Source organism: Miniopterus natalensis, chromosome 14 (assembly GCF_054644295.1).
Source record: "Miniopterus natalensis isolate mMinNat1 chromosome 14, mMinNat1.hap1, whole genome shotgun sequence".
NCBI classification, from domain to species: Eukaryota; Metazoa; Chordata; class Mammalia; order Chiroptera; family Miniopteridae; genus Miniopterus; species Miniopterus natalensis.
In genome coordinates this window covers 55,411,424-55,431,229 of record NC_142094.1, presented here as the reverse complement: position 1 = coordinate 55,431,229, position 19,806 = coordinate 55,411,424, and the positions used below count along the sequence as shown (strand labels likewise).

Genomic DNA, 19,806 nt, shown 5'->3' with positions numbered 1-19,806 from the left:
GAGCCTCCCTAGGCCCCTCGAGTCTGACCTAACTCCTGGGCCTTAGGCCTCCCCGTTCGGACTGCTCTGCCCTGCTTGGGCACTGTGCCCTCTGCTCTGAGGTTCCGCTGGGCCTCCTCCTACACAGCTGTGCTCAGCAGCAGTCGCTGGTCTGGTTTTAAATTGTTTCTTTCTCTCTTCTGGCCTGGAAGGCAGCCCGCACGCTGTTAGCCCCAGAACCTGTGCACACTCGGAGCCTGTCCATCACGGAGGAGGTCCTAGAAAGAAGTGAGCCCTTCCTCTGCCCAGGACCGGGACGTTCTCGGGGGCGTCGGTGTCACCCTCTGCCCTCCCACTCCCGCCCCCCACACTGGGTCCTCACGGCTCCAGGAGCCGCCCCAGTGGCCCCCCTGGCAAGGGTCCTCTCTCTCCTGTGACCCGGCTGCCTCACGGGTCCCCCAAATGTCCTGGCTCTCTATCTAGCACCAGAGTCTTAGCATGTGACCCACCTGCCCCAGTCTCTCCGCTCTTTCCCCCTCCCCCAGAAAATGCCTACTTTTCTTCCTATGTCTGCACCTCCTCCAGGAAGCCTTCCTAGACTCATCAGGCCATCAGACCTCACAGCCTCCAGCTGCGGGCTCTCATTAACCCTGGAGTTTTCCTGGAATGTGCTTGAAGACTCGTATAATCTCGTTTATTCAACAAGTGCTTACTGAGCAGCTGCAGTGTCCCGGCTCTAACCCGAGTGCTGGCACCAGCAGATCGGTTGGGACTGCTCCAGGCTGTAGAAGAGAGGGCTTCCCCGACAGTGCTGGTTGCTCACAGCGTCGGGGCCAGGGCTGTCCAGTCCCTCGGCCTAACAAAACACAAACCCGGTAGACTGCCCCTTGTTTAAAGCTTGGGGCCTCTCAAGGACAAAGTCAGACTCAGCACTGGCCTCACAGGCTATGCCTCGCCCTTGGCCCTGTGTCACACGGCACTTCTCTCCAGGGCTCCCTGGGCCCGTTGCCTGCCTCCTGGGCTCCTGCCTCAGGCCGTATTCACCTCAACCTGCTGTGCACCTGCATCTTCCCACTTGCCAGCCCCTCGTTACCATTCAGCTCTCTATAGACTTCATTTTCTCCAAAAATTCTAAGTAGTTCATGTCTCCCCCAAACCGTGGCCCTGCTCCCCCATAGCGGCTACCCTACCAACCAGGCTGTGGCCTCCCTGAGTCCCCTAAGGCCATCCAGAGCCTGCTCGGCCCTGGGCTTGGTGCCTTGGTAGGGCTGTGAATATTGTGGAGTCACTGCCGAGCAAGTGTCTTCAGGGCCTTTTCCCGTCTTGGTGGACTTCCTGGGGTCAGGCTTATGGCCGTCCCTGGGTTGGTGTTGGTGGGTGAAGAGCCTGGTGGGATTTTGTCATTGGAGCCCAGTGGTGGGTTGGTCCCTGGAGCACCGGGGCGTCGCAGTGTGGGGTGTCACGGGCAGGGCCTGCTGTACTCGCACAGCTCAGAATCCCTTCGCTGCTTTGTGCCACCAGCGCTTGCAGCAGCCCCGTGTGTGTTTGGCTTTGTTGCCTTCCAGGTGGTGCCTCCCACCAGCCCGTGTTGAGACGTGCTCCCTCCCCAACGCATCCGTCTGCTATTGAACCTCTCTGCCTTCTGCCTGGTTTCTAGCCACTGCGGGTCCCTGCTGGGGTCTGCAACACCCCCAGCTTGTCTGCAGGCGTCCCCCACCCCTCTGCCGGCCTGCCAGCTCCGTGGCACTGGAACAAACACACCTGCCATCTCAGGCTGGGCTTCGGTCAGCACGCACCGCCTGCCACGCCAGCCTTCCCATCCTGGGGACGTTATCTGTTACGTGGTAGGAGTCAGCGTTCAGCTGATTTTTACTGTGGAAGACACCGAGCCAAACGTACTGTTGTCTGTGGGAAAGAACCTTCTGCACAGGTTTTTGTGGAGTCTGAGTCCATTGCTGGCAGCGCTGATAGAAAATTATGTCACAATTGCTGCACTTCTTTGTTTGGCAGAGTGGCCGTTGTGGTTATGGTGCATTATCTGTGACTAGCAATGCTGCTGCTCATGGGCTCAGAAACCCAGAGGCACTGGTGACAGTCCAGCCCGGCCCAGCCAGTCCAGGAGGAGCCCGGCCCTGGGTCCCAGGCCACAGTCCTGGGGGAGGGGCCCCCAGTGAATCCTCACATTGGGGAAACCGAAGTGGGTTTGATTTTAATTCTACTTAACCCATCAGGAAGTCTAAGGAGCCACTCCCTCCGATGTTGCCTAACTAAATCACCCCGACTGGACGTGACATGTGACATATGCTGCTCGTTCGGGCCCAGATTTGGGACCTGCGGGTTATTGCAGTTTTGGACTGATGGCCCATTTCTGGTTCTTGGCATGATGTGGATGGAACCTCCCTTGCTCTGTGGTTGACTTGGGGTGGCCTGTTGCTTTGGTGGCCGTGCAGGTCCACAGAGCTGGTTCTTAACGCGATAAGAGCGGCCTGATTCTGGCGTGAGCACAGACCCGGCAGATCAGGGACAGCGCTGCATTCTGGGCGTGTGGTGCTGGTCATGGGCAGCAGGGCAGGGGCAGCGGTGGGCAGGCCGAGCATCTGAGTCCCGTGGTCCAGCTCAGGAATGCAGGTGCTGGCGTGCTGGGTGCTGTTTGGTTTGGAGACCACCATGCCAGCTCGGGCCACAGCCGGTGGCTGGCAGCCCTTCCCCACTGCATCCAGGCCGCCAGTCTCCAAAGTTCAGCCAGTCCCTCCTGGCCACCGGGACAGGTGGGCCCTCGCGCCCTGACCTGCCCCCGGCCCCTCCTCGGCACTCTCGGATCTGCCTCCTGGGCCACTCGTGGAGTACGTGGAGGATGAGGGTCCTTGTTCTGCAGGACCGCCTGCCCACCCCGCCCACCCATGGCCTTCTCCGTGTTCTCCTGTGGGGCCCACAGAACAGCCCCTGGGGGTTGGCAGGCAGTGTTATTGTTCCTACTTTATTGATGAGAAAATTGAGGCCTGGGAAGGGGAGAGGACATGGAGCGCTCACTCTCTCCTGGCCGGGGCGTGTGCCAGCTCGAATTTCTGCAGCAGCACTGGCTTCCTGTCCTTCAGGGGCTGATGTGGGCAGAGCCCTCCTCTCCTGGCAGCCGTCCCTCTCCCCTGCCACTCGGCACAGGCGAGCACTGGCTTGGGTCCCCGAGCCAGCTCTGGGCTCCTGCGTGGGCCTTGAGTCAGATGCAAGTGACAGGGAGGCCGGGCAGCAGGGAATTGACGGTGGCTGCAACATCCTGTTTCCAGGGGCAACGGTGGCAACAGCGGCAGCTGCATGCCTGCAGTCCCTGGCTGTACCCACAGATGTTTCCTGAGGCTCGATTTTGGCTGCGGTTGGACCACGGCCAGCCTCAGTTCCTACAGTTTTCTGAGCCCGCTTCTCCAGCCTTCCCAGAAGTTCTGGGAGTTACAGAGCAGCCTGTTAGTAAATTGCTTCTGTGCTTAAATTAGCCGGTCTCAGCTTCTGATACCTGCCATTGGGAGCCCTGCCTGGAAGCCGGGCTTGTGGCCTGTCATGCTCCAGATCTGGCGCCCGAGCCAAGCCTCCTGAGCTCGGATCTGCTGAGAAACAGCCTCGGGCCTGTTGGGGGCCAGCGCTGCCTAGCAGAGACCTGGTGGGAGGCACGGGTTGTGGGGAACCCGTCTGTGAAGCTATGTAAACAAACATAAGCTGGTTTTGCTGGGAGACTGCTCGGAGCTTTAACATGCTAGCGGGCGCGCTGAGTGTTCCCAGGAGGGTGGCCTGTCCAGGCTGCTCTCTGGGCCTTGGAACCCTTCCTCTGAGCATTCTTTTGGGAGCACATTTTGGAAAATGGGGTGCTGGACTCTTGGCCTGGGTGGCGGACACACTGACTGTCCAGTTCACGTGTGCGATGCGTCTGCCCTCAGTGGGACCCCAACTTGTAGCAAACGCCCTGCCTCAGCACCTGCCAGTAGGTCAGGGGGCTGGGAAATGTCCCCAGATGTGTGGGGAGAGGACAGCTGTTGATCCTGGCCCCAAGAAATGAGGGGAGAACCTCAGGGGGGCTGGAAGAAGGGGTGGCCATCTGCTTTTGGAGAGTGATCAGATTTTTATGCTCCTGGATAAGATTTTGCAGAGGAGGGTAGAGCACCCTGGGTGACAAGGTTAAAGGCCACTGTCATTCAGTTAAGTGTCCACTGTGGCTGGGATAACTAACCCCAAGTCCTTCCTGGCTGCCAGGTCTTCACACTTTCGGGCTGGTCCTGCGCTGACCCTGTGAATCAGGTGTCCTTTGTCCTGCAGGGCAAAGCACAGTGGCTCAGACAGGCAAAGTGACAGGCCATGTGTGGGACCTGTGACCCCGCAGGTGAAGTGGAGGGGGTGAGAGGACACTCTGGAAGCTTGGTTTCTTTCCCACAGGCCGAGGTGCCCTAGAAGGTGGGACATTCAGGGAGTGTGATGTGTCAGTATCTCTGCTGTCAGGGGAACATCTGAGAAGTTTTCCCAGCAAAACCCCGTGGGACCCATTGGAACCTGGAGAGGAACCAGGTTCAGGCCCCTGTCAGTTTGCATAGAAAGAGGGAGTTGGACAGGGCGGCTCTGGAGCCTGGGTGCTTGGGGTGGAACCTCAGGGTACTGCTCACACACGGTGAGGTTTGGGGAGTGCCCCTGGACCTCTTCATGGGTGTGGATGTACCTTTCTGCCTTAGCTGTTGCCCATCAGTATGTGATATTAGGAGCAGGTGGGAGGCACAGAGGAGGGACACCTGTGGGCTGGCGCTGGTGGGGTTTGTTGAGGTTTCACAATTAAGCAGATGCCAGGCCTTGTGGTGCAGGCTGGATGGGCAGGTAGAGGACAGTCCAACTGAGAGGACAGGGGTGTCAAGGCCGAGAGATCGAAGCCATGCTGCATATGAAGGGTTCCTGAGAATGTGAGGCTACTGAACTGGGGGGACGAGGTGGGAAGGGTGTCCTGCCTGGACCTTGAAGGACTCGACAGACCTTTTCTGTGGACAGCCATGTGGTCAGTGTTTTGGGGCCATGCTGTCCCTGTCACAGGCAGTCATCTCTGCCATGGAAACGTGTGCAGACAAGTGTGTGGTGGCCCCAACAGCTTTACAGAACCAGGCAGTAAGAGGAGGTGGCCCCTGGGCTGCAGCTTGCTGAAGGCTGTGGCCCCTCCTGTAATTAGCAGTTGACTTGTTACTGGGTGGGGCTGGGGGCTGGGAAGAGCCCAGGTGTGATGAGAGCCCTGAGAAGTCCTTCCTCGGGTAGGTGAGTTAATGAGGGGCCTCGTGGAGGGCAGCGTGGACATGAGAGCCAGCTGAAATGGTGAGGTCCCGGGCTTACTGACACCAGGTGTGTGTGGGGGGGAGGCAGGGAAGGAGGAGTCCTGGGTAAACCCTGCTTTAGGTGGGGGCAGGGTGGATGGGAGTGCCTTCACCGAAAAGCTCCATAAGGGAGGGAATTAACGCAGGCGACAGTTTCACGCAAGGCCATTCAAGGTGCCCCAAGACAAAGAAGTGGAGATGGGGAGGGAGCATTGAGCTCTGGCAGGAGCTCACGGGGCCCTGATGGGCAGGTGGCCCGCTGTGTCAGTTCATCCTGCCTGATTGGGTCGGAGGTGGAGCTCTGGGAAACATCCCGCACGTGGGCTCTTAAGGAGGGACAGTGGTGCTGGGCCGGCTACAGAGCTGGCGAGGGGAGCGGGAGCAGTCCAGGCAGTCACCCTGAACCTTTCCTCGAGTGACCGACTTCTTGCCTCCCCGGAGTGAGGGTGGTTTTTATAAAATAACAACTTGCCTGAACCCTTACTGGCTCCTCTCTGTTTTTAGTGAGTCCATGCTTTCTTTTGAGCCTTTGCCATGTTGACCGAAGTGAATAGCTATGAAAACTAACTGGGAGGCTCTGTCATAGCATCGTTTTTATGCATTTGTACTTTTGTTTGAATGGAAGTAAGATGTGAAGCTTTCCAAAGCCTACAAGTTTTATTCCAACTGTTCATATCTCCCGACCATCTCCTCACCCAGGTGTGGTACAGGTGCAGGTGCTGGGCTCACTCCATTCCTGTAGTTCATTTTTTAATACTTCATTTTTAAATATGCTTTATTCCAAATATCACGCTTTGTCTTCAGTTTTCATTAATGAGAACCTCGGTTATTGTTTAGTTGTTTTGTTAAAAGAAGGGTAGCTTTTAGGTGCTGTTCAGAAGGTCTCATCTCAGCCTGCGGTGAGTTATGAGCAGCAAGAAGAGGGGGCAGTGACTTGGGGATAAAAGGCAAGCGTGCCGCCAGTTGCTGCTCGAGGCAATGATGGTCATGTCTGTCCTCAAAGTAACTATATTGTAAAAATGACACATTATGTGAGCAAACTCCAAAAATGGGGAGAAACTATAGAAAAGGTTTCATGCCTTAAACAACTGGGGTTTCTGTTGTGATTTAAGAGGGAGCCGACTCTTTCCCACACACTGTCTCATGTGCTGCTTCAAAAATTGTCCCTTCAGGTGCGAGGGAGCATGGACGAGCCCTGTGATGTGAAGTACAAAACGGTGGCCAGCCCCGTGGGGCAGCTCGAGCTCTCCGGCTGCAAGCAGGGTCTGCACGGGATCAGGCTGCTCGGCAGGAAGACGCCGGACGCTGAGTGAGTGACTCCCGTGGGACACCCTCGGGGGGGGGGGGGGGGCTCAGAGCACCAGAAGGAGCTCACGTGGTTCCTGCTTGGTGTCCACTGAGCATGTGTTGCGCGGGGCCACGTGCAATTGTAGAAATTAGCCCAAGTGTGCGTCCTTCATTGTCGGGCACCTGGGTTCGTTGCCCGAGAAGCCGCCCCTCTGAGAAGCACAGGGCCGTGCCCTTGACTCAGGAGCCCCCAGGTGTTTAATGAGGGTACGTTTACGGAGGAGTTGCTTGGTGTTGACTACAGAATGCTGATTCTTCAACATGTGATGTGGGGCTTTCTCTGAACTTGGGTGACGCAGGTGCCCGCTTAATCTTGGTTTTTATTTTTGGATAATCCTCACCTGAGGATATTTTTCCATTGATTTCAGATAGAGTGGGAGGAAGGGGGGAGAGGGAGAAACGTAGATGTGAGATACATTGATTGGTTGCCTCCCGAACATGCCCCAAACGGGACCGGGGATTGACCCTGCAACCTAGTACGTGCCCTTGACTGGGACTCGAACCTGTGACCCTTTGGTGCTCAGGCCGGTGCTCTAACCACTGAACAACACCAGCCAGGGCTTAATCTTGATTTTTAAATTAGGCCCCATGTTCTCTGTTCAGTGGGCCAGGTGAGCCTCATACTAATGCCCCAGAATGGCTGTCAGGAGCTCCTTGGCACCCCAGGTGCAGGCCGACCAGCTGGGGAGGAAGGACATGAAATCCCCTTCTGAGCATGACATCAGGGTGTCGCCTTCTCCAGCAGGACGCGTTTCTCTCACTTTCGTGAACGATCCCCACTGTTTCTCTGATTGCAAAGCATAAACACTGAAAGCCCTCCTCAGCATTTTGTTCTGAAATGTAACATTTGATTTCCTCCAGTCATTGATTTTGAGGAGCTGGGTTAAGATTGCAGTTCTCGTTATTTCTGACAAGAGGAAAAAAAAAACACAGCCACTTCCAAGCCCAGTGTTTGTTAACCAGCTAATAAACACAATGCCAAGAACATTAGATAAAGAAAATACATAAGCAACATAAAAATTGATTGTAATGGCCCCCTGTCAGAGGCCGCCATAATGAACACCAGCGCCGTAATAAATACCAGCGCTCGCCTCCACTGTGGAGCCTTTCCTGTCGGGCTGCGTGTTACAATCGATAGTCAAGACAAAAATGAGCAACCCTCTGAGCGGGGTGCTCGAACGCGGTCCGCTCCTTTCCGCTCTGCGCGAGGACCTGCCGGCGGCGTGTTCAGAAAAGCCCAGGCACCGAGTGTGCAGGGGAAAACATCGTGTCTCCTAGCATGTCCAGTTGCACAGTAAATCACAGAAATCGTGGGGGGGGGGGTTTCCTTTTGGTTTAAAAACCACTCTTTAAAGTGAACTTGGAGAATGAGAAGGGAAAAAACACCGAGCGCTGTAAGAGATGCCGAGTTGAATGCTCCTGATGGGCCACGGGAATCGACGAGAGGCTTAATCTGGTTGGTTAGCGCTTCGTGAATCAGGTTAGGGTTCGGTTCAGCTGTGGGACATGGGCCCTCAAACTATGGCTTCAGCAGGTGCAGCCGTGGCGCATGCAGCGCACGTGAGGGAGCGGAGGCGGCCTGGTGGCCAGGTGGTCACGGGCTGGCCGCCCAGCTTTCCTCTCTGCACGTCCCGGCTGTGGGCCTTCCTGTGCTGCGGGCCAGCCTCTGCGACCGGCCTGCCACTCGCTTTCCAGGCAGCAGACACAGGAAGGAGGGGCGCTTCACTCCAGAAAGGTCAGCTGGCATTTCCTCTCCTCTCGTTGGCCAGGGCTGTCCCGTGGCCACACCTAGCTGGGTTGTCCTGTATTGGCTAAAATTAGGGTTTCCTTCTGTAAGGAAGAACTGGGAAATAGATTTTGGGGGACACCCAGCAGTCTGGTTTATATATATCTACACACACATATAGGATGTCCCCCCAAAAATGTATACAGCTGATAGCTCCGTTTTGAAAATGAAGTGTATTTTAATAAATACTGCCTTTATAATTCAAAGTGTGTATACATTTTTTTGGGACACCCCATATAGGGTGAATTTTGGGGAGAGAGATTGAGTTAGAAAATAGAAATATCTGAATACTCAGAATTAAACTAACAATGAAAATTACATAGTAAAGTCCTTAGATTTCTAAGTGTACATGAGTTTGTACAGTCGTGTCCAACTACATAACCGCTGGCCCAAAGATAGAACACACGCCAGTTTCCCTGGGTTTCCTTTTACTCAAAACCCCCTGTCCCGGGTGGTCCCCATGTCCTGATTTGTCACAAGGGATTGATCTGACTACTTTTTCCCAGCTTCCCGTAAATGGGGTCAGAGAGCAGACTCTTCTGGGTTGGACTCTTGTTAGCCATGATCGGAGGCTCACGCAGGGTCCGTGTGCCGGTTCCTCTTCACGGCCGCGGAGTTCGCGCAGGAGAGCGCCGCGGTTTATCCGACCCGTCGGCGTGCTCCAGCTGTCCCACGCTCGGCTGCGCCGCGCGAAACCCATGTGAGCGTCGTGCCCCTGCCTCTTTCGGGCCCCGTGGGTGCATTTTTCTCGAGTCGGTTCCCGGGCGTGGGAGCGCTGGCCTGCGTGAGATTGCCCACACCTTCCCCAGTGTCGGACCGTCTCACGTTTCCACGCGCTCACCGGCACTTGGCTGACGTGGGTTCTTAAAGGCTTAGGCTCTAGCGGGTGAGGCGTTGCCCGCTGGTGGTGTCACGTGGCACGTTCCTGGGGACCTTGGCGCCCAGTGACCGTTCCTGCCTTTCCGCTGTGCGGCGTCTGCCTGCCAGTCTCCTGCCCATTTTTAATTGGTGCCACTTGTTTTTTATTGATTTGTTCTGCTTACAGGTGGTTTATCAAGTGTACGTATAGGGATAATTTTCTGAGGTTTGTAGTTTTCTTTTCTAGTCGTCTGCTAATGGGTGGAAGTTTTTCATTTTGAGGACGTCCAGCTTAACGTTGTTTTCCTTTGTTTAGGCAAGATTTCTTAAAGACAGAAAATGCTAAGGTAATTTCACAAGTATATTTTCCTATAAATTCTCTTAAAAGCTCTAAGCATTTTGCGTTTGAGTGCGTGAGCTATCACGTTGAATTACCTACTGTGCTGTGAGGGGCTCAGTTAACCTCTTCACCGCCGTGATTTAGCTGTTTCCACGTTATTTGTGGGGAACAACTCTCTTTTTCCCTTGAATCACCCGGGCGCCTCGGACAGAACTCAGCTGACCACCCATGTGCGGGTCAGATGGGTCTGGACAGTTTTGTCCAAGTGCTCCTTTCCTCTGTTCTGTGTCAGAACCATCCTTAGTTATGTCACTTTGTGACAAGTCTTAAGGTAATGTGAGTTCTCCAACTTTCAGGAAAAAAGGATCATTTTGGCTGCTAGGTGTCTTAATTTTCCATATTACTTTTACAATCAAGGTTTTAGTTTCTGCAAAAAAAAAATGCTTGTTGGTATTTTGCTTGGGAGTTCATTTGAATTTGAATCTATGTCAGTTTGGGGAGGGTTGACATCTTTCTGAGCAATTTTCCAGTTCATGACTGCAGTTCATTTCTGCATTTGTGTAGTTGCTCCTTTTTTCTCAGCGGTTGTATGGTTTCCAGCATAGAGATCCTGCACGTCTTTGTAAATCTGATTTCTAAATAATCGGATGGCATTCTAAATCCTTTTAGAACTCCTTTACTTTTATTGCTGCTGGGATATAACCATTGACTTCTGTATGTTAATCTTATATTCTGCCGTCTCGCTCAATTCAGTTATTAGCTCTAGGAATTGTTCCGCAGGTTCCCTGAGATTTTCTGCGTAGGAAATCACGATGTCTGTGACTAAAGGCAGTTTGCTCCTTCCTCTCTGATCTTCATGCCTCTTACTGCTACCCTCTCACCGCACGGGCCAGGACCTGCAGTGTGATGCGAATCGAGGTGGTGACAGCGGGCCACCCCCTTGTCCCGGTGAGGGGGGAGGCGTCCGGTCTTCACCGGCCAGCGTGATAGGGCCTTAGGGTCTTTTTCAGGCTGAGGGTGTTTCCTCAATCTGTTGAATTTCATCAAGTCGTTTTTGCACACGTGTCACATAATCCTATTTTTTCCTTTATTCTTGAAGCGTGGTGAAGTCAGTCAATTTTAGGATTTTTAAACCAAACTTGAAGGGCTGGGCTATACCACTTAATTCTTGATTTTTTTAATTATATTTTTTTACATATTACTGGTTTAAGTTTGCTATTTTGTTTCAGATTTGTGTTTCTATGTTCATGAGGGATGTTAGGCTCTAATTTTTTCGTTTGCGTCAGATTTCGGTATTTGGGTTACTCCGACTTCCCAAAGTAGCAGCCGTGCCTCTTTCTCGAGAGGCACGTGTGGGATTGGTATGACTCTCCTCACGCTGCGGGTAAGTCGCCTCGGACGCCCTTGGAGGTGTGTGCAGCCCCGGGCTACGCCTGCGTTAGGGAGAGAACCTTGGGATTTTTGGCTCTGGGAGTCTGGAGAGAAGGGCACAAGCTTCATGTTTCCATGTCAGAGACTTACCTTCCTTTATTATTTTTTCCATGTAAACCACCTTAGGAAAACACAGGAATACAATACTGAAAGGCCTTATACAGCACAACCAAACTAAACCATTGTGCTTTGAAGAACTTGAAATTGCATTCAGTCTGTTTTCCACTTTCTGGTAATACGTGGCAGTGGCTCCTTCGCCCCCACCCGCTCGGGAGCACCTGGGTGAGGCCTGACCCTCCTCCAGGACTTGGGCGGCTGGACGGGGCGTCATCACCAGGTGGACCGGTGTGGATCCAGACCCTCTGGGACACACATGCCACTGCAGGGCCTCCATGCTGTACCTGGGAAAAGGGGTCATCTGCCTCATTGGATGCACTGGTGGTTTTCGCCCTTCCAGTATTCCAAAGTCATCACCCATTGAAAGAGGGAAAGATCCTTTGAGGCCTCCTGAGGGCAGGTCAGCCTCGTGAGGTCACGTTGGGTCGGTGGGTTTGAGCTGATGGGGACTGATGTTTCCACGTGCATTGCTTCTCTCCTGTTAATCTGTTAGTACATCAAGTGGGCCGTCGGGAGGCCGTAAGGACAGCCTCGCTCTGGCACCCCTAGTCCCTCTGCAGGCCAGCCCGAGGATCGCAGGTTCCAGGCAGTTCCTGAGGGCCCACCCGTCACCAGAACCTTCCCGGGAAACTCACAAATTAATTCCCTCCGACAGGTTGGGACGTTTTGATACGGATACTTGCTGCACTTTGTTATAATTGATCTTTCAGGGAAGAGAAGAACCCATTAAGTACAAACACTCGAAGCGCTCCTGTAAAAATAACACCCCAAACCCGCTCGAGGACTGTCACCCGCAGCGACTGGGGTTGTCTCGATGCTTCTCGTCAGCGGCTTGAAATAACGATTTGTGTTGTATGTGCTTAAAAAATGTAATTATTTTATTTTACAGAGTGTTCCTTAAGGAGGTCTCTTGAGTCAAATAAGCATATTTGGAAAACTTGCCAAGCTCTCTGGCTTTATAGAAATCATCTGTTTTTTAAAGCAAGCACTCGTATGCCAGCGAGCCTGGGACCCCTCGTTCTGGCCTCCCCTGGGCTCCTTGGCTCCTCGGATCCAAGTCCCTGAGGTGTCAGAGTCCAAAGGGCCCCCCCCCCCCCCACTGCCAGTTCTGAATGCGAGGATTACTTCTCCGTGCTTGGCTCCTCTCTGACTTTATCGATAATCAGTTGTGCAGATGCTTTGCTCCAAACACTGACCGGGCAGTGTCCTTAGAAGCCAGACGATGGCCTTGTCTCTCAGGTTCATGGCTGAAGACAACACGGGAGGCCAGGATGCTCCCCAGGAAGGATTCCCTTCTTCCCATGATGGAAAGGGCCTGGGGGCTCACTGTGCTGCGTGTGGGGCCCACAGGGTGTTAGTGCAGCCTCAAGATCGTGGCTCTTAGATGGTAGTAAAATAAAGGAAGCCACACATGCCATCAAATGAACCTGCCACGCGGTGGCCTCCATGTAAATAAATAATGTGGATTATCCACGCTGCCTTGTGACTGCGGAGAAACGGCCGCCCACAGGCCCACTCTCCGGTTGGTTGGCCATTTGGTCGGCCGTTTGGTCGTCCACCCGCAGGACCGAGCTGTGTGACCATGGAGGTCATGGTGCCACGTTTTTTCATGAAGTTGTGTGGTTTCTGACCTGGAGTGGAAGTCAGCAGTGCATGGCCACAATGGCTTTTGTCTTTTTCTCTTGATATTTTTAAGTTTCTTTGGGAGCCTACGTCATTGCCTCACTGTCTCCCTGGGTCGCTGGAGGGTGTCGCAGGCTATTATTGGGCAATATTTAAGCAAGCGTCCCTGAGACCAAAAGTCTTTATATTCCGGGCCCACCTAAGAAGAAGGGCGACATCCAAGTTTCATTCCTGTCAATTTTATTACCGTGAGTCAGGAAGTCGGAAATGGCAGAACCTGGGGCCTGTGTCCGTGAGTCAGAGGCGGCTGGCTCACCGATTCCCAGCTGCCGGGACCCTGCCGAAGGCAGAAAGAACAGATGAATGACAGCTACAAATATGTGGGTTCAAGTAGGAGCCAGACTGTCGGGAAAGGACATGTTGGAAGTTCCCAGCCCTTGAGTGGAAGCGCATTTAGGAGGGAAAGTGGTGAACTGGCTCAGTTCAAGCCCAGTAAGGCCTCTGCGGAACGTTAAGACCCCAAATCCTGCGCCCGGAACGGTCACCTTCCTTTCCACGGCCTTGGCTTCCCCTCCGTACCCGTCGATTACTGAAAGGATGGCAGCTTTCCCAGAGAAACGTCCTCCTGCCCCTCGGTGCAGCCTTGGAAGGCCTTGCCCTTTGACCTGGAGGAGACGGGCCGTGGCCTGTCCAGCCCGCGTCAAGAGTGACGGGTAGGGTGGGCAGTACCATGGGATTGCCCCCTCGGTGCCACCCACTGAGCGTGGGCGCCCTCACCAGCCCTTGCATGTGCTCACGGCCTCAAGGGGGCCATTTCCTGATGGCAGCCCTGGGCTCCCCGGTTTCCCTCCAGGGGCCGTGCTCACCCCACCCGAGGCTCGCAGCGTCCTAGTGTCTGTGCAGGGCTGTCTGTGACGGAGCGGGCAGGACGGCAGCGCCCCATCCCCAGGGCCCTGCGGAGCCGCCGCCGCTGGGAGCGGACAGGCTGGACTGGGCTGGGTCCCTTCTGCCGCCTCCCTCGGGCCTGGCTCTGTACTTCCCTGCCTCCACCCCTTGTCACCTGCCTCCACCCCTTGTCACCTGCCTCTACCCCTTGTCACCTGCCTCCACCCCTTGTCACCTGCCTCCTGGCTGCGCTCTCCCTGCCAGCCTGGTGCGGTCCTCGCCCCATCCCATTTTCTGCTTCTCATTAGCTGTGGTCTGGAAGCCTGGGTAGCGGCTTGTTCAGATTGTGGGAGGAATTAGGCTAAATAAACTCTGAGGAGAAAGCCAGTGTGGGATTTATGACAGTGTTGGAGCGTCTTGGAGGCTGTCTTCGTTTTTCCTGGAGTGCAAATAAGCTGAAGGTTAACTGGGTTTAATTTCTCAGCTGAACTGAAGCGGCGTCTCGTGTCAGGTTCACCGGCATTGTTGTTGCCGGTGGCCGCATCCAGTGAGAGAAGTGGGGCTTTTTGTCGTAGAAACATGGAATAAATTTAGGGTTGTGAGTTGCCTGTTCGCTCATTCTGAAAAGCCGAGGGCGCCTGCTGCGTGACGGGCACTGTGCCTGGGGAGCATGCTCTGGGGGTGACAGCCCCGCGATGTGGAGCCCTGGCCAGCACAGGAGACTGGCCCGGGGCGACCATGAACTGGGGTGTCATGTGAGCCCCCCTGCAGGGGGTGCCCGAGCCTGAGTGCAGGCTGTAGAAGTGGCCGAGACGAGTGGCATGGGCCTGAGCCTGGACACTGGCCGTAGGACCCTGTGGGACAGGGCAAGTCGGGGTGTCATTTGGCGGTAGAACTAGTAGGACCAGGCGTGCTGCCCACAAGGACACCTCTCTACTGGGGAAAGGGACTGAGTGAGGAATCGGCGTCCTACAAAGTGTCTGCTGTAAAGAGGTAAGGCTTAAACATGTCTTCCTCTTAAGTGCATCCTTTCAGAATTGTTTGGATCCATTTTTAGCTTCTGAAAATGCCCCGGAAGGACCACTGCGAGCCAATGGAAAGGTGTCTTGTGGGTAGCATGCCTGCGCACACGCGCACACAGACACACACACAGACACACAGTACAAATACGCTCAGGAGATCTCTGTCCTGCCTCCTTAATGTTCTGCACTAAAACATCTACTTCTGAAACTCGGGGAAAAGAAGTTGTTTATTCTTCTGAATTATTACCGATGCCTTAGAAGTAGCCTTCACACAATAGTGGTTTTTCTTTTCTGAAAATCATCTGGAAAAAGACCGGCTCTGTGATCTGTATTTATCCGGTCCAGGGCTCTGTAAAGAAGAGTTATTGGATAGCCGGGTGCTGCTTTTATTAAAAAGAACTGGGCCACTTGTTTCCTTCAAAGTTTCTGGTTGTGTAAATCTTCTCTAGGTAAACACAACTTTTATTGAAAATAATATTTTGAGACTGACACCTTTCCCACCACCAGTGGGGCTGCAAGGCCTTGGTTTCGGCTGGTCCTTTGTGGCCTGGGTGTCACGTGCAGCTCCCAGGTGGCTGCGGGTCTCTGGGGGGAGGGGGTGCTGGAGGCTGGATGGGGGGAGAGGCGTCAGCCCTCCTGCCCTCAGGGCGTGGTGGCGTGGACCCTGGATCCCATGTTCAGGAGGAAGAGTCTGTATGGACAGCACTGTAGTCTTACAGTTGGAGGTTAAACCTCAGGCCTGCAGGTGGCCTCATGGACATTTTCCAAGCTCCTCTGGCTGGCCCCTTCTGCCCTGTTTCCCCAGCCTCCCCAGCCTTTGCAGGGGCCCCTGTCCTCCCCCAGGTCCTCGGGGGCTGTCTCAGGGGGGCGGGGGGCGTTTGCTATCCGCATGTTGGCTTCCCTTGATTTGCAGGCACTCCTAAACTGCTTTTCAAGGTATTGAAGAAATGTCAGTTCTCTATCAGACAGTTAAGAATTGCCCAGGCAAATGGAAGGATTCTGACGTCCAGGTGTCCTGCATTCCACCTGCTTCTCTGCGGGTTGCTCCTGGGTTTCCTAGGTCCCGAGGGGTCAGAACTCTAAGGGACCTTTGGCAGCACCCAGGCCAGCCTGTTACTTCTCAGCTGAAGATCCCACAGCCCAGGGCCACTGTGAGGACGCCGTGGCTAGAGAGGTTAGGCTGAGGCCCTTTCTGCTTTCCTAGAAGGACTCCCTTGGGGCCCGCTTCCGCCTGCCTGTCCCTGTGTGTAGCTGGAATGAGCTGCTGACCTTGATTCGCCAGTCACCGTCTGTCTGATGAAAATCAGCCTGCCCTCAGGGTGTTGGGTTTTAAGGCTCATCTTAGGCCTTAGGTCATTCAGGCCTCCCCATCTCCGAGGGCCCGTCCTGACCAGCAGTGATGGTGCCCAGGCAGAATCCAGGAGACGGCGGGTAAGGGCGAGGAGCAGACCGGGATGCCCAGGGACAGGCCGTGCAGGCAGGAGCTCAGAGGGGTGGGGTGGGACCTCGGGCTCAGCACGTTGCCGCCTTATGCCATTTTCCACGACGTCTTCAAAAAGCAGGAAACCGTAGCTAGTTGGCTTCTTTGTTAGACCTCATTTGTTGATTAAATTGGCCAGTATGAAGGAAAGATGGGTTGATAATCTCAGTGTGGACATGTCAAGGGTCCTCTCGCGTCGCCTCCCTCTGGTGCGTTACAACGGCAGGGGGCTTCTGCCCAGGACCTGTGTCTATTTCATTAATTCCTCCCCTCCTCCAGCCTCCCTCCCTCCCTCCCTCCCTTAATCATCAGGCCAGCTCCGGGATCCCGCATTAAAGGGGTGATTAATCAGGGGCCACCTTCTTGGTTTTTTGCCTGAGTTTTGGAGAGCTCTCCAGATTTTTATTACCTGGAGATCCATATGCCGTAGACATAACACCGTCAACGGTAAATTGCTTTCTGGAGAAGAAATTGACAAACAACTTCAGAGCTGCATTTTTAGCCTTAATATCTGAGGGCCAGGAGCACGTTCAGGATTTATGGGGGCTCCTGAATTTAAAATATAAGCCATAAAATGTTGTTAAGGTGGGTCCCCATCTGCATCTATTATTACGAAGCCCTTAAAGTTACTTTAGCATATGACATATTAAGGTGTTTTTTTCCCTTTTCTCTCTGACAAATTGTGTCTCAGGAAATTAGTTTGCGTGCATGGAAAGTTATGTGTGCGCGAACTTGAATAGTCCTGCCGGTTAAGCGGTCCACGGATGATGAACTTTTTTGTCGACGCGTGACTTTGGCGTTGCATTAGGAAGAATCACGGCCGCCGTGCGGGGCCCTCAGGAGAGGGCTGTTTTACGGGCCGTCCGCTGCCCTCCAGCCCAAGGCGTAGTGGGGTCGTTCAAATTGACAGACCTAAAATATGTATACTGTTCTTTTAAAAATCCATTTCCAGTTTATTTACCCGATACGGAGGCACAGAGGTATAAACTAGGGGGAAATTGTCGTCATTTTATCCAGGTTACGAGCAGGGCCAGGCCAGCGACGAGCTGCCCTCTCAGAGGACAGAGTGCCAAGGTGGTAGAAATTCCCTCTTGTGTCTTCATAATTAATACTGTTTTGACCCAAATACATCCTTCCTTTGTGGTAAAATGTATGTAACAGAATTTACCGCTTACCCACTTTTAAGTGCACAGCTCGGTGGCATAAGCACATCACGCTGTGGGACAGCCATCACCCCTTCCAGTACCCAGAGTTGCTGATTCCCCCAAGACAGGGAAGCGTGTGGGCACCCAAGTCCCTACAGGTGTTCATAAAGCTGAGTGGACTGGGACAGCAGGGGGGCGTCAGGGTACCTTTGTCCTCAGTGCAGGTAATGGCACCTGGCCCGTCGCCCCCCTCAGCCTGGAGGGACATGCACTCGGGGCCCTTCCCTGGGCCTGAGAGCCTTTTAGCATGTTTTCCTGGCGTTTTCATGAATGTGTGTAAAAATATTAAAAGCCCTTGTATATTACATTTAAAAACTTAGCTGCTCAGCTTTTTTCTATTTATTAAAACTTTTCAAGCAGTGAAAACATTTTACTTGTTAATGAGAGGAAGTGAGGAGATTAATGACATAGAGCTCGGATCCATCAAGACATCCTGCTCCCCATGCACAGCGCGGCCCCTGCGCCCTGGCTTAATTACCACAAAGGGGTTCGCTAAGCAGCTGCAAATCGACTTAATGATTTGCATCAGTAGATCACTTCTCAGTTTAATGTCCTTTAATGTTTTGGGTCAAGAACTGTCTTTGGGAGGCCGGTACAATTTCTCGAACTAAAATTATTATTAGTAATAATACGTTACATTCAAGGGAATTGAGATAAATGTATCCTTTCCCCAGTCAGATCCCCCCGCCTCGTGTGCTCAGTGTGGTGAAGGAGACGCGCCCCAACGCAGCGGGCTGAGGGGTCAGGCGGTCCCCCTGGGCGTGCGGGGCCTCCGGGCTGGGTGGTGCAGGCCCCGGCTGGTGCTCAGTGCCCAGCACTTTGGGAGCAGTGGGTGTTGTCTTCACCCCATGTGCAGAACCCTCTGGGCCCACGATACGCTGTTGCCAAACCGGTTCACCAGGAACTGGAATCGGAACCCCATCCATCACTCACCCGCTGAGCTTTTCTGTGTCGAGTTCGTAGCAGCCTGGTGCAGAATGAAGAGACGTGAACCTCCCCTCAAAAAGACAAATATTGGTAAATCATTGCGAGAACAGTACAAATACACAAACGGCACAAATGATGATGGGAGCAGCTCTGGAGTTGGAGCCCTAGGGAAGGTTTCATGGGGAGGAGATCGGGGATCTCGCTGTTGGCTTGTCCCAAAGACATTCCTGCTCCCTGCCCCCCTTAGAAAGGCCTACCTGTCGCACCCAGTGTGGTTCTCTGTGGCAGCCCCAGTGAACTAGTGCAGTGATCGTCAGCGACTGTTGGCACTGTGTGGTCAGTGCACGTCTCTGCTGTGGAAACGCTGCTGATGAACAGACATCTCAGGCGGCTGTGCTCCTGAAGAGCCCACTGCTGGCAAAGTCCTGGCCGTGCGACGGGGCCTCGGGACACAGGAGTTACGGCAAAATGGTAAAAATGCCATTATGTAGAGTGGAAAAGTGAAGTTTGAGAAGGCCTGTTTTTATTAATGAACTTTTAGAGCAGCACAGTTGAGGGGAAGGTATAGAAATTTTCCGTACCCCACTTGTCCCCTCACCTTGCACAGCTTCCCCTAGATGGTGCCTCTGTTAAAATTGATGATCACCCTCAATCCATAGTTTACATCACGGTCCACTTTTGGTGAAGGCATCACTTTTTAACCAAATTCCGCAGAGATGAAAACCTGGCTCTGGCGAGACGTGTCTGTTCTGAGGGATGTTCTGTGTCTCTGTGGACCGTTGAGGCTGCTGTCTGTCCCTCAGGTCCCCTGGGCTAGAGAGTTGGTAATCCGGCCAAAGAGCCTAGTGACGTTCAGTGCTCACAGCTTCTGGAAAACATGAGACTAATTGCGCTTCCTTTTTAGAAATCATTTCTCCTGGGCGTGGTGTCGTTTGGTTTCTGCCTCTGTCTTACCTGTCCCTGTTAATCCATCGTCCTCGGGTCGGGAGAGGAGACTAGAGATTTCCCATTCAATGCAGCGGAACTTACTACAAGGACACTGGGCTGATACTTTGTATCAGCAGACTTGCTGTTGTGAACGAGCCGGGGACCACTTCAGGTGTACCCTGTGTGCCAGCAGGTACAGGATGCACTCACCCTGTGTGTCTTCACTTTCCTCCCAGCAGTTCCTTGTGTCCCTGTCTCCTTGTTTCGACTACTGGGTTTGTTCTTTGACACCTTCCCCCTTGCCCTGAGGGTTTAACCCTTCCCTAGGTGGAATTGATAGTATCTTCAGGATTCTTGACACTTTGTTTCAATGTTTGTTTATGTTGCCATGTGTTTCTTCCATGGTAACATTGTTTCAACATTTGTTTATGTCTCCAAGTGTGTTTCTTCCGCTGTAGAAATAAATTGTAATTTGCCTCTGATACCACCCTATGTTCTTGAGAACTGCGTACAAGTGAACTTGCTAATGAGTTCAGTAAATGTTAAATAATT

At 53.5% G+C, this 19,806-nt stretch overlaps 1 protein-coding gene across 1 annotated transcript in view; it reads left to right on the top strand.

Annotated features, from left to right (window-relative positions):
* MGMT (O-6-methylguanine-DNA methyltransferase) overlaps positions 1-19,806 on the top strand; it is a 149,543-nt gene that overhangs the window by 25,636 nt on the left and 104,101 nt on the right. Inside the window, exon 2 of the mRNA XM_016204132.2 lies at positions 6,479-6,615. Coding sequence (XP_016059618.2) covers positions 6,479-6,615 — 137 coding nt within the window. The remainder of the gene's footprint in view (positions 1-6,478; positions 6,616-19,806) is intronic.